Here is a 13,861-nt window from a genome sequence, read left to right on the forward strand (position 1 = left end):
TGAGGCTCCGCCATGGCCGAGGGGCCGCCGGGGGGGCGCACGCCCAGCCCGGGCCCCGGGGGGGCACCGGGGCCGCCCAGCCCCCGCGCGGCCGGGGCGGGGGCGGGCTCCGCCGGGCCGGTGTCCCCGCCCGCCGCCGCCTCCAAGTGGGTGCGGCTGAACGTGGGAGGCACATATTTCGTGAGCACCCGGCAGACGCTGTGCCGGGAGCCCAAGTCCTTCCTGTGCCGTCTTTGCTGCCAGGACGGGCCCGAGCTCGGCTCCGACAAGGTGAGGCCGCGGCGGGGCCGGGACCCCCCCCCCCCCACACCCTGCCAGCCCCTCCCTGAGCCCCTACGGTGTCACCAAGGTGCCCAGACTCGTCCCACGGGCGGGGGGACACCCCCGGCTAGCGCTGTCCCCGAGCCTCCTGTGCGGCCCCTTGCCCCGGCTGGGCTGTTCTCCCGCGGATCTGGGGCACGTCACTCTGACACATCATCGGCTTTCCTTCGTGTCCCACGGCCGGGGAGGTGATGGCATCCCCAGGAACGGGACTTGGCTTTGCCCTCGTGCCTGTGACACCTGTGACACCCACATGCCACAGGCCTCACATGGACTCTGCTCAGGGAGCAACCCACCTGCCCACAGCAGTTACAGCGGGGAAGGAAAGTCCTAGAAACAGGAATGTTACAATTCCTCACCCTGAACATGTTTGTTGTTGTTTTTGTTTTTTGACATACTGCACTCTCATAAAAAGTCATGGTGCACATTCTTTGCATGGCTGGACAGTTCTGAAATCACTGCTGTTTAGTGTAAGGATTTTGCAAACAATTATTCTTGCAAGTGCAGATTTTCCATAGGATCAGCTGTACAAGGTGTTGTAAATACATTGTGAGTGGGTCAGCCAGAGTTTAATCACAAGATAAATCATGTTTGTGATCGAAATATCAGTCAGCAGCATCAGTGAGGAGAGGAGATATTTCAGAGTGGGTTTGCACAGTTTCTTACTGCTTTAGAGTAGATTAGCAGGAGAAACAATGCTTTAAAGTCATTTAAGAGAGGGATGTGAGCGTTCTGCAGAGGGCTTGTCAGTGCTTCAAAGCTGCTCAAGAGATACTTTTGGCTGTCAATTGTTGGTTATTTAATGCCAAGAGTTGTTGTATTGCTGGACCCATGGCTGGAGCATTGCAATGTGTGTTTGCAGTAGTGGAAAGGGAAAAAAAAAATGAACTGTTTTGGCTGTCAGGTGCCCTTAGCTACAGCTGGAGATCTCATTTTCCTCCAGAGACTCCTAGCTAAACTAGTCTGGAGAACAAGCTTAGCTGGAACACAACTTCTAGGTTCTGGTTCTTACTGCAGTGAAAAACCCTTCCAAGCCCAGCTTTTTTCTCCAGGTACATAAAATGTGTGTACAGGTGCTTCATGTAAGGCAACTGCCAGCGTTACTGGGCTGCAACATTTGTAAATCAGATACTGAAAAACGGTTTAAATATAGCATCATTTGTACACCTCCCACAGGAAAATGAATCCAGGTTCCCAAAGAGAAGCTGTTCAATTTCTTGTTTTAGATTGAAATTAGTTTTTCCTGGTACCACTGAGCCATCCCTGTTTTGTTCTCAGGATGAGACGGGGGCCTATCTCATTGACAGAGACCCCACATACTTCGGTCCGATACTGAACTACCTCCGGCACGGGAAGCTCATCATAAACAAGGAGCTTGCAGAGGAAGGTAGGAGAAAAACACCAGGAAAGGCTGGAAGTGCTGTTTGATAGCACATCCAGGAGCCTTCACCAAAGACTGGTGTGAAGGTGTGAGCAAGTTTCCCATGAGTGCTGTTAGTAATGTTAATTGCTCATTAGCAGGGATTAAGTCATCAAATTCTGTGTCTTCCCAAAAGCAGAGGCTGCAGCTCACAGCACACCCTGTCACTGTTCTGCTGAGCCCAAGGTCTGCTACAGGCCATCTGCCCCTCACAGACCATGGTTCTCCCCAAACAGGCAGCTCTGAGGGCCTTCCCTTGATGGGGTTGGGTGAAGAAATAGACATTGTACCATGAGATTTCTGATAATCCCAAGGAAATGGGGATAATCTTTCTTAAGGATCCTCTTAAGTCACAAAAGTAGGTGACAGCTAGTCAGGCATTTTCTCATAGCCTGGGAGCAGGAGGTGGGTGGCACATTTGGGATTCTGACATTTGGGCTAGATTTAGAGTCAGGAGCAGGTGTTGCATCCTTATGACAGAATCATCTTCATTCTACCCTGTGCAAAGTAACAGAATTTGTGCTTTGGGTTCCTGTTCAGGGGTGCTGGAAGAGGCTGAGTTTTACAACATCGCATCCCTCGTGCGGCTGGTGAAGGAGCGGATCCGCGACAACGAGAACAGAACCTCTCAAGTAATGCACCTCTGGGTTACCGAGTCACTTCTGTGGCACAGGAGGACAAGCATGGCTGCAGGCCCTTGCAGGAGCATTTATTTGATTCAGAAGTAACAGGGGAATAAATGCTGTTAGGTGAATGCAGGGCATGGTTAGGAAAGAGTCTCCAGTGTGGCTTTATAAAGCACAGACCACTGAGTCATCTCAGTACTGTAGGGAAAGGCAAGGGACACTTACAGGAGAGGGGCCGAGAGCAGAACAACCACCAGGAACAGGTGGTTGTAAAGCAAAACATACTGCTTTGGTAAAGAACAGCTCAAACTCTTCCTTCTCTAAACTATTTCTTCCCTTTGTCTCTCTGTGACATTTTTCCCGTTGATGCTCAGCTGGTATCAGCACACCTAGTAGATTCAGTTTCAGAAACATTTTCAAAAAGCAGCAAATGGTTTTGAAAGCTAAAGAAGTTTTGCTTTCACTGTAGCTCAGACACCTAGAAAGCTTTCAAGAGAAGAGTGCCAGGCATATGGTTGTCTTGAAATCAGTGGGATAAAAAAGCCCTTAGAAAACCTGTGGGGCTCTGACTTCCTTAGACAAGAGCAGGAGCACCTTATTAACTTTCTAGAGGGATAATAATAAAGCAATTACTAAACTACAACAATTGTTCTCTGTGTTCCAGGGACCTGTGAAACACGTGTACAGAGTGCTGCAGTGCCAAGAGGAAGAGCTCACACAGATGGTGTCCACCATGTCTGACGGTTGGAAATTTGAACAGGTACCGTTACCAAAGAATGGTAGAATTCCTTTGCAAACTGGATATGGAATAAGCAGAGTTGCCTGTTGAGTTGCTCTTCACACTGGTCTGCTCTTCTGAATAAGCAGTCTTACCTGAGCATCAATCCACTTGTGTCTGGTTACTGACAGGAGAGAGCAGAAGTCACTCAAGCTGCCAGAGAGATTTCATTTTCTCTCAGGACTTGTCTCCTTGTCAAATCCCAGAGCAGTTCTTCCATTCTCTGCATTTCATCACATACACCAGGCCACAGTATAACAGTTCTATCCAGGAAAATTACCAGAGCCATGAAAAAACACTGCACAACTTTCTTGGAACCTCAAAGCCACGACTGCTGCATTTGCTAAAGTGGCACTGAGTGACATGAGAACTTCCTGCAGATATCTGTGCAATGCAGCTAGTTCCAGGACTGGGTGTCACTGCAGTTGCATATGGCATTAGTTCCAGGTTTGGTTTCTGGAATCAAACACAGTTGTCTTATTTCTGAGGAGGGAGAACTGGAGCCAGCTGGCCTGTGTGGTATGTTATATTAAGAAACCACAGAAGAGGCTCTGTGGATTACAGCAATGTCTTCCCGCTTAGTCCAGTTTCAGTACAAGTGGATGCTGTGGGAAATGTGCTGAGATGAAGTGAGGCAGAGGATTAGGAACAGCACTTCCCATCAGTTGTTCCTATGGATATGTTCTGTAATGCCTGAAAACTATCTCAGAGTGGAGAGGCAGCCAAAAACCTGCACCTGTGAGGAGACAGTGAAATCTTGTGACCAAGAATCACTCACTGTTCCATGGAAATGCAGTTCTCCAACATCCAGGTTTTGCTGCCCAACATTTTACAGAATCTGCCTTTCACACATCCATATGTACACCCCCAAAACCTTGAGGCGACAGGCAGTGACTTTCATGGGAACCTGCACCCTTAGATCTTTCCTAATCTTACTTTTCAAATCTGTAATCTATGAATATGGGGCTGGCTCTTTTCTAAAATCTATTAAGACTTGGAAGTTAAGGTGCAAGCTGCACGTTAAAGTTTCCTGGATACACACAGTTGCTAAGAGTCACAATGCTTTCTTCAGATGACTTGGATTTATTTTCTGGAAAGCAGAACTGAGTTGTAAATGACAAATTAGCTCTGCACTCCAGGATGTCCTTTTAATGTAATAATGATGAATGAGACAGATGGGATTTCTTGGATTGAGTCCAGACCCCCCTCAACACAACAGTAATATAATATAATATAATCCCATTTACGGGGATACCAGACTCCATCTTGGCAGCATCCACATAAAGGACAGTGTCTGTTTGCCACATGTTCCCAGTTAATCTAACATCTGCCTGGGGTAAAGAATTCCCATTTCCACATCAGTCACAAGGCAGGTTGAGAGCTGAGTTCAGCAAGGACCAGGCAATTGGCAATGTCTGCCCACGTCTGAGTGAACTGAATATTATATATTGTACAATCTGTTTTCCCTTTTTCCTCCCTCAGAAACTGGGCATTGTTCTGCTGTATTCAGTATTAATTTCAAGCTGGAATTCCTTCCTGGGGCTCCAGGTGCCACTAGAGAGCTGTGGAGCTCAGATGTGTCCCTGCCTTACACACACACAGGATGCTGCAGGAGACACTTCATCCAGAACAGATCTCCTGACATAGGTCTATCTCACAGTAACTGTAGGAATAAAATCAAAACTTACTGATAGTTACCTTGGCTGTCTCCTGTTGCACAGCTGATCAGCATTGGATCTTCCTATAACTATGGAAACGAAGACCAGGCAGAATTCCTCTGTGTTGTGTCCAGGGAGCTCAACAATTCAACCAATGGTATTGTCAAGGAGCCAAGCGAGAAGGCCAAGGTAAGGTGCCTGCTCAGATGTATCAATTTGAATTCCCCTAAAAAGAAGAACCTTTCCTACACCAAGCTGCAGCAGTAGTTCTGTGGATCAGCTTTCCCACTACCTTCTATATCATCCCCTCTTGGAAGGTTTCATGATTTACTGTAGGACAAGATCTAAGGCTCTTTGTGCACTTCAAATTAAGACCAGAATACTGAAGGAAAGAGTAACTTGACGAGGGAGAACAGCATAGCATGGAGCTTTGTAGTCAGGTTTTATGGTTGAAGGATGTTGCAGGGAGAAACAAGATGTTTGGGCTCTGAGCAGCCTGGTCTTGTGGAAGGTGTCCTTGCCCATGGCAGACAGGTCAAACAAGATAAGCTTTAAGGTCCTTTCTAAACCAAGCCATTCTATGAATCCACTTTTTCCCCAGAATAGAAACAAAAGGCAACATCTTTACCACCTGGCAAGCAGCTGAGCAGGATTCTGGAGAAGGGGCTTGCTCACCCTTAACCAGCCTATCAGTTGTTGTGGTGGCACAAAAGCCTGCAAGCTGCTCTCACATTAGTCTGTGTTTCCTTTCTCTGCAAAAAACAAGGACTCTGAACAGGAACTTTTGCATTTAAACTTGTCAGAGGTTTTCACAGAAGGTCTCTCCTGTTCCAGATTCTTCAGGAGCGAGGATCCCGGATGTAATTCAAGTGTCCACTCCATTAAACTCCCGGATGTCACAGGGCAGTCCAGCTGGGCAGAGCATCTCTCCGCAGAGCAACCCAGCCCTTGTACAATAACCAAGCTAATGCAAAGCCAAGCCTGTCCTGCCAATGGCAAATAATTCTGGTCATAACCAAAGCCTTTTCTCTTACCCTGGAAACCGAGGAAGGAGAAGACTCTTCCAGCTGGATAGTCCTTTCCACAAGTATTTGTTTTATTTTCTTGGCCAGCACTGTATTGAATTTTTCTGACAATGGCTGGGCCAGATTCCCTGTTGGAGCCTTTGTGAAGGTTGTTCAGGTCCTCAGGCCCTTGTAATCAATCTCACCTTCCACAGGCTGCTGTGGGTGGGAAGGTCCATATTTGAGCTGTGCCATTTCTTGCACCCAGGTCTGCCACCAGAAATGTACAGGGACCTTGCAGTGCTCCCCCTTTCTCCCCCAAATCTGAAGAATAGGGCTTTAAAAGGAGGAACAAAACAACCACTTCTGAAAACCCACACAAACTTTTCCATCCTTGCTTTGTATTTGTTCCTTGTTCAATTCCTAAGAGCTGAGTTTAGATATGAGGGGAGGAGAGTTGTGTGTCCATCTGACACAGGTCTCACTGGTAATACTATTACTTGTGGGCTCCTGGTATTTTCCAAAGCCCATTACTTTGCATGCATAAACAAAGAGGTCTGTGTTCACCCAAAATAGTGATAGAGTGATCGTTCTGTCCTTTACACTTCTCCACAGTGGAAAAGTGGTGACATCTTCCCCTCCAGTACCCTGCCATGGCCATATCTTAGCCTGCTACAAAGTCACAAGGTTTAGGGACTTGCCGCTGCCAAGTTCAGCTTTGCCTTGTTTGTCTCCAGCAGTGTGGGCTCTGTCTCCTTCCCTCTCACAGGGAGGGCTTCAGGCAGAATTTCTTTCATACTGTACCAAGCAGGTAGGTTTGTCTGACCCCACAAGATCCTTTGCAGAGGAGATCCCCTATTAACATGCAGTGATACACCTGCAGCCCCCTCATGTCCCCACCTTTAAGAGATCACCTCGAATTACAGAGGGACATCACAGAGTTGGGGTGGGGGGGTTTGGTGAAAAGTTGCCAAACTATTGTAATGTTTCTTGTCCAAAGTGATGTGTCAACTTTTGTGACTTTTCTTTCCTTTTTTTTTTTTTTTTTTTTTGGAATGCCTTGGATGGATGTGCAAAATGTTCGTTTGTGCCTCTCTTGAATTCTATCTTAGCCAAAATGCAGTCACTGGTTCCCCTCTGTTATTCTGTGCCACCCCTAAACAAGGGCATGTTCCTCCTAGTCTGGTAAACGGAATTTCATAGGAATTTGCTGCATGTTTCTCCCCTTTCATCCTGGCTTTGTTCTTTGTAGCCTGAGTGTCCAGGCACTTGGGTCATTTTCAGTCAAGTCCCAAACTGACATTACAGCAAAGCTTCAGAGATGCTGGAATTCAGACATTGACAAGCTCAGAGCAGGTGTTTCTCAATAAGCTACCAGAAAATTCCTCACCTGGACTGAGGGGTTGGGCTCCTTTCTGGAGGGCTTCAGCTACCCATGTTCTCCTGAAAGTTTTTACACAGAATTAGGCAGGTTTTCTATCTTAACCACTTGTTGCTGAGAGGGTCCTACCACAGTCCAACAACCAGTTCAGTGACCAAGATGTGCAGTAAAGACACTGAGTGGCACCGCTGTGCTATGCCTCTCTCCAGTCCTTCTGCACATCTTCTTGCCTGTCCTCCACCCTGCTTTGCCAGTGTACCTTCTCCAGTGGAGCCTTTGCCTCATTCTCAAGACAGACTGGTTAACTGTCTGTGCTAGATTAGTCCTGGTAACAACAGACTGTGCCAAATGTCTTTGAATTCACGTTGTGTAGTGACAGGCTGTTGAATCACAGCTGGCTTTCCATCACACTGAAAATCCCAGCTCTGCTTCCCTCCATCTGCCCTGTTTATAACGTGGTGAGCTGGTGTTGGTGTGATCAGACTACCCACCTTGGCTGGGCCTGAACAACACTGTGATGTGTACAGATCTCCCTCCTCTGTCCGTATCCTGAAGCCTCAGCCACTGTCTGTGCTCACAGCTAAGAAATCAAGGAACACACGTATGCAAGTTAGCAGCCTGAAAAGCCCTTTAATACTCTGATTTGTCTTATTCCACTTCCTCAGAGGAGGGAGTTTTTGGGAACTGGTCGAGAAATATCGAACTAAAGGCAACATGAACTGATCAGGCTGTGTTTGTCACACTGATGCCAGCTGAGCACCTTGTTAAACCATGGAGCTCAAAGCAATCCTGGCTGGAGAGAGACTTTCTGTCCAATACAGCTCAAGTAGATAAGAATAACAAACACTTCCCTGGCTTTTTTTTGCATCACCAAAAACGCCGCACATGGTGAAGCCCCCTGGAGGGTTGCCTGATGCAGTGATGCCATTGCTCTCCCCTCTGAACCACAGAGAGCCTAAAAGTGACCATTAGCAGGTGAATGGCACAGCTGCCTAACTGATGAGCACAAGAATGATCAGAGTTGCATCTTGGTTTTCCCTTTTGCAATGCTTTTGGCAGTGAGGACGTGCCAGGGGACCATGGACCTTTGGGTTCCATTGCAGGGTCCTTTGAAGTTAAGCAGAACAAGTTTATGGTAGAAAACAAATCGTTGGTACTGGATGCTCAAGTTTTTGTGTGGTATTTAGGACCAGGCATGAAATCCATCCAGAGCAGGTACATTCCCAGTGAAGGATTTCTCCTTCCCTGACTGTGCTAGGTCACCTTTACCCTGAGACAGGGCTAGTCTCAGCATTATGCACCAGTTGCATCCCTTCTATGCTCAAACAGGCTTTTCCTTCCATTGCCTTTCACTCAGTCACAACTATATCAAAATCAGTGCTGAATTAGGATGAAATTTGTCCCGTTCACTCTAAAAAAGTGTAGTAAGTTGTGAGTAGAGTAGGAGAGCAGGGGTAGATCTACTGGCTGTCCAAGAGTGCTTATGCCTCTTGGGAAGGGGTTCACTTTAAAGCATTAATCCTGGGAATGGAGCGTATGACACTTTGGTTTTTTTAAAAACTTTTGCAGTGGCCTAAATTGTTCCATTATGGCAAGACTGGAAATAACCTCTTGAAGTGTCTTTGTTTCTGCACATTTTTAAAAACTGATTTTTCTCAGGGGTGACTGAGAGGGCTGAGGCGAAGGGAGCCTGGTTGGCTGCGGGGCAGGGGCCGGAGCAGCCAGGCCGTGGGCTCCTACCCAGAGGTTTTGTACAGTTTGTCATGTGTCAGTGCCCTTTGCTACTGTTTCTCTTTGTTTATTAAATGTGTTTGAATAACAGTTGAGATGCTGTGATTTTTTTTTTCCAATAAAGAATCTGAAATTAGTTTTAAAAGTTTGAAGGGCAGTCTGCAGCCTGCTGCTTTGCCTGCACCACACAGGTACTGCATTATGGGGGAAGAAGTGTGCAGATTGGGCACTTGTTTCTGGCTTCAATTCACTTCTAACAATCATTTGCCAAAAGGAGAATCTAATGAGATTCTGGGATAAAGGTAAAACTGGGATAAAGGGATAAAGGTTGTCGCTTTATTGGGAAGGGCAAGACGCACGACACAGTCTCTCCTGTGAGTTGATCAGGAGACCGAGGTTTATTACCTCAGATCTTCTTTTATAGACCGATACACGAAAGTACAGAAAGGTAAAACTCTTACTGGTCAGTGAACTAACACATCACCATCACTAGTCAGTGGTGTACACCACCCCTTGACCTTCTCTTGCAAGAAAACAAGAAACTGACAAACAGCACCTGCAAGGCTGTCTTCTATCTCTGAGGATTGTTTTAATTCCTCCTTATGATTTCCCAGGCCACTTTCTCAAGCGAGACTCAGAGAGTTATGTGGCCTGCTTTTCCACAGGAACTGTGCTCCCTGCTTTTGCTCATATTTAGCATCCATAAAAGGTAAAACTGAAGCTTGTTTCTGATGCTTCATCTCTAAAATAATCTCAAATTCCACATTTATCCTAACCATTTCCACTGATAACCACAGGAGAGTAGAACATTAATACAACCACTAAATGTGAGTAGCTAAAACAGGAAGAGGATTTTTTTTTTGGTCAGCTGTCATTTGATAAGCCACTGCTCAACACTAGACCACATGGAATAAGGGTCTGACTTTCAGCTTTGGTGCTGCCAGAAGTTGGATGACATCGGCAATTCAGGCCAAATAGAGTGAAAAGAAAGAGCAAGGACACAAGTGAAGAATGGAAAGTCTTGGATTGAGTTAATCCTACTCTTGATTGCTAGTGGCTGTTGCCTCCTGTGTACTCTGAAGGCTGCCCCTCTCCATCCTCACTGCCACAGGACCTCAAAGCCACAGAGCAGGGATGGGCTGACACATCCCCAAACCAGGGTTTAACACCAGCACAGTGGAAGAGGATGAGACTCTCCCCATGCAGGGAGCTCACCAGAAACCATGGAGCCAAGTCACCACACAGCATGAGTTGACTTAGGACAGTATTTTCAAACCTCTTGACCCATTTCTCTATCCCAGTCCTGACTGCAGGTCTGCACTGCCAGTGAATTTGCCCAAAGCAGAGCCACACTTCAAGTGCTAGGAGAGTCTTGGGCAGAGATAGCAACTGCAGGGCTGGCACTGCTGACAACACACACCTGTTTGTTCACCAGGGAGGGCTTGTCAGCAGAAATTCATGTTACAGCCAGATTTGCATAATGCCGTAACCTCACTGCTGCTCCACCTTCGGGCTGTCCTATATGGTTGCATAATCTGGAAAAGCCTTTGTGCAGGACCTTTAACCACCTCCTGCTCTGCCAGGCAGGTGGCTCCTCTAACACAATGCCATGTCACCATGCAGGAGACATAAGCATTACTCAGTGGTTCCTACAGAAACCACAAGCTGGAGCTGCCAGCACCATCCCTCACTTTCCCATCCAGTGCTGTGAAACCCATTGACTCCTTTAAAAATTAATTTCTTTACTTGCTGCAGGAAACAGGTAACGCCTCAGAATTATCAAGTGATGAGAGGTTGATGTGGGACTGGCAGAATTTGTTTAACTTACCAAAATAAAAATCAACCCTGTACATTAGTTCCTAACGTGCTGGTCCTGCTGCTGCCAGGAGCCCAAAGCTCAGCTCTCTCTCTGTTGTCAAAGCCAGGCTGCTCTAGAGCTGCTGCAGCAGCAGAAGGGAAAGGGAGGATGGTTTGCAGCAGAACTGGCCTCAGCAGAAGGTAATGGCCCTGACTCTTGTCTGGGTTGATCAGAGCACCCCAGGCTGCCTCCAAACGCTATTGCCCCAAGAAGAAGTGGGATAGCCAGTGAAGGCACATCCCCAGGGACAAGCAGCTCCTGTGACTGAGGGAGGAGGTGCTCATCAAGGCAGGAGGTGAATGGCACCACAAAAACACCCAAGGGATTTTGTACCTGCCCATGTTGGTCCCTCCTACTTCCAGAGACAACTAAGGGGAAAAAATCCTCCAGGTGGCTTTGCCAGGTGCTTGGGGGAAAGACGAGTGATGAAACATCACAGATTTTCTGATAGCCAGAGTAAAGTCAGTAGGTGCATGCACTAATCTACGGCAGAGTGACTTAAAAACCCCACATCAGACTTTTCTACACTGGAAAGCACATAAAAGGAACAATTCTACATCTTCCTCTGGAAAGAGAGGCTCAGGCTCCCCTCTTGTCCCCCAGGCTGTGTCCAGGGCCCACCAGGCTCCCTGGGGCTGGTGCTCACCTTCCCACAACACTCCCGTTAGTCACCCCAGCTAGCAGCTCACCTTATCCCTGATAGTTTTGCTTGGAACACAATTAATTAATTTGTTTTACTGGCCTGTGTGCTCGTGTCTGTGGACAAAGAGGAAATAATAATTGACATTAAAGATAGGAAAGGGTTTTAGCAGTGTCAGGCACCAAGCATCCAACTGCTTGGCCTGGGGCCCCAGCAAAACGCAGTGGAAACTGAGGCTGCATTTCCCCTCTGCACACGTGGGAGGATGAAACCACAGCGGTGCAGAGGTCCTGCCACAGCCATATGTGCATCTTGCACAACCCCTCCACACGCTTTTCTGCTCTGCCTCAGGCTCACACACAGACGAAGGTCAATTCGTCACTTACCCGCCCACCCTCACCCGGAACAAAGTAATCAAGCCAGATCTGTTTGCAGACAGGAAAGCCTGCAGGTATTTTCAACTCGGCTTACTAATTTGTTTGGGAAACAAGGACCTTGGCCACGTCCTTCCACCTAGATCTGGTTTTGAGGCAGTTATTGAAGGTTTAACCCAACTTTCACATGGGTAAATAAATGCCACATGCCCTCTTGCTTTCCAGGCTGGAGAAACATGTTGGTTACTCCAATCAACAGTAAAGAAAGAGTTGCAGTGCCCTTGTAAATACCTTCAGGTTGTGGTGTAACAAATGAGCAAAGGTATATCTCAAAAGGTATTTGACCTTCTGGTAATATTTCCTATTAGAGGCCTCCATCCCTCATAGGTGTTTCCCAGACTTTAGCAGATGGGAGTCTGACCCAAGCCCATCAGCAGTCTAAAGTGCACAGAGTCCTCAATTTTCATCAGTGAATTGGAACTCCACTGGTCTCTGTGTCACCAAGTATATCCTTGAGCTCAGGGCCATCTGGGCAGCAGGTCCTTTACCACAGCCAGGAAAACATGCACCAGTGACCCTGATGAATTCAAATGACAGTGTCTAAAAATGAGAAAAACCATTTGGGCAACCAAGCAAGGAGACAGGCCTTTCACCTGGGCACTGAATTCAAGATGCCTTAGGAAAGCAGGCAGAACAGACGCTAAACAGATAGAAAGCACCTAATAAATGGTCATCCTCAACCTAATGTTCCAGCGTGTCTTTATCTAAAATTTTAATACAAAGAAACACATAAAAAGTAAGAAGGAGAGGGTCATTTGCCAAACCAAAGGGGATTTTGCCCCCTTATGAAATAAAGGCTCACAGCCACATTTGGTGTTTCCGTATCCCCCTGACAATATAACCCTAGGGCACACAGAGACCTGCACTTCCCACTGGAATAAAGAGTTCCTGCCTTTCCTTTTCCAGAAATCACAAAACTGACCATCATGATCCCTCTGGGTATGGGCAGGAAGAGCCTCAGTGTCAGCACTAAGTTGCTGGCTCTTCTATCCTGTTGTGACCTATATCTTCCTCAGAGCAGGACATCTTCCTTGGACAGGAGAGCTGAGCAGGGCCTGGCTGGGATAGCAGAGTATCTGCTGAGAGCTACAGAGCCAAAGCTGAATAGCTGGGGCCCAAAAACCAGCTGGCTTCCTAAAAAACATTCTCCAAAATTTCTGGCTGATCACCTTTAATCCCCCCACAGCCTCCTCCACCTGTCAGCCATAAGGAACCACTTCTCTTGGTCCTATTCCCACTGAATCCCTTATTAATAAAAGACAATTTGAATGATAATTAAGAGCGTGTTAGAGGGAACCTTCAGCCACTGCTTGGGATCAAAATGTCAATCTATGAAAGAGATGCCCTGCATCAGGGTTAGACTGTACCTACAGCTGCATCACATCCCTCTTCCCCCTTCCTCTGCCACATCCTCACCTACTGCAGGGGTTTTCCTTGCAGCTAATGACAAGGTAACTTCATTTTTTGAAAACCCTCATTTTCCCAGAAACACCCACACCCCCACACCCCTCCCTCATCTTCCCAAATGCAAGCAATTGCTGGAAGAAAAAGCACCAGCAGCTTCCAGATATCCTCAGTAACCTCAGCCATCAGATCCTGGCAAGGACCTCCATCTGTTCAGATACTCCATGGCACCATTGCTCCCTCTCTCTGTCCACTCTCAGGGCAGGCCGGGGCAGTGTGGCAGCTCAGGGTGTCACACAGCATGAGCCACTTCAGTTTATTGAGTTTATGCAACATCTTCCTCAGACTCATCTCCAGATCCCCATCGCCTCGGGGAATGCTGCCCTTCTTGGCACCACACCTTGTACACAAAGCAGGGCTCTGGGACAGCTGGGGCCCGGGGGGATGGTGGCAGCCAGGAGGGCAAGGACCAGCATGCACACAAACCATCTGCACTCATCCACCAGCCAGATGTACCACCGGGATAAAAGGCAGGGACAAGCCACATCTTGCTGAATTCCTGCAGGCCAGTGGGAGCTGTCAGTGCATGCTCTGGTGCCAGCTGCC

General features: G+C 47.5%; 1 protein-coding gene across 1 annotated transcript; it reads left to right on the forward strand.

Annotated features, from left to right (window-relative positions):
- The first annotated feature begins 12 nt into the window (after positions 1 to 12).
- Positions 13 to 9,009, forward strand: KCTD2 (potassium channel tetramerization domain containing 2). The gene is made up of 6 exons (XM_005526746.3): positions 13 to 270; positions 1,600 to 1,708; positions 2,282 to 2,373; positions 3,032 to 3,127; positions 4,867 to 4,992; positions 5,638 to 9,009. Exons 1-6 carry the CDS (start codon positions 13 to 15, stop codon positions 5,665 to 5,667), a joined length of 711 nt encoding a protein of 236 aa, XP_005526803.2. The 3' UTR covers positions 5,668 to 9,009.
- The last annotated feature ends 4,852 nt before the right edge of the window (positions 9,010 to 13,861 follow it).

This window comes from Pseudopodoces humilis, chromosome 21 (assembly GCF_049639895.1).
Source record: "Pseudopodoces humilis isolate 2021_Gansu_Grassland_sample_001 chromosome 21, ASM4963989v1, whole genome shotgun sequence".
NCBI classification, from domain to species: Eukaryota; Metazoa; Chordata; class Aves; order Passeriformes; family Paridae; genus Pseudopodoces; species Pseudopodoces humilis.

Coding starts and splice junctions, on each gene's coding strand:
- KCTD2 (XM_005526746.3), top strand. CDS start 13: ATGGCCGAGGGGCCGCCGGGGGGGCGCACGCCCAGCCCGGGCCCCGGG. Junction 271..1,599: donor CCGAGCTCGGCTCCGACAAG/GTGAGGCCGCGG, acceptor TTTTGTTCTCAG/GATGAGACGGGGGCCTATCT. Junction 1,709..2,281: donor CAAGGAGCTTGCAGAGGAAG/GTAGGAGAAAAA, acceptor GTTCCTGTTCAG/GGGTGCTGGAAGAGGCTGAG.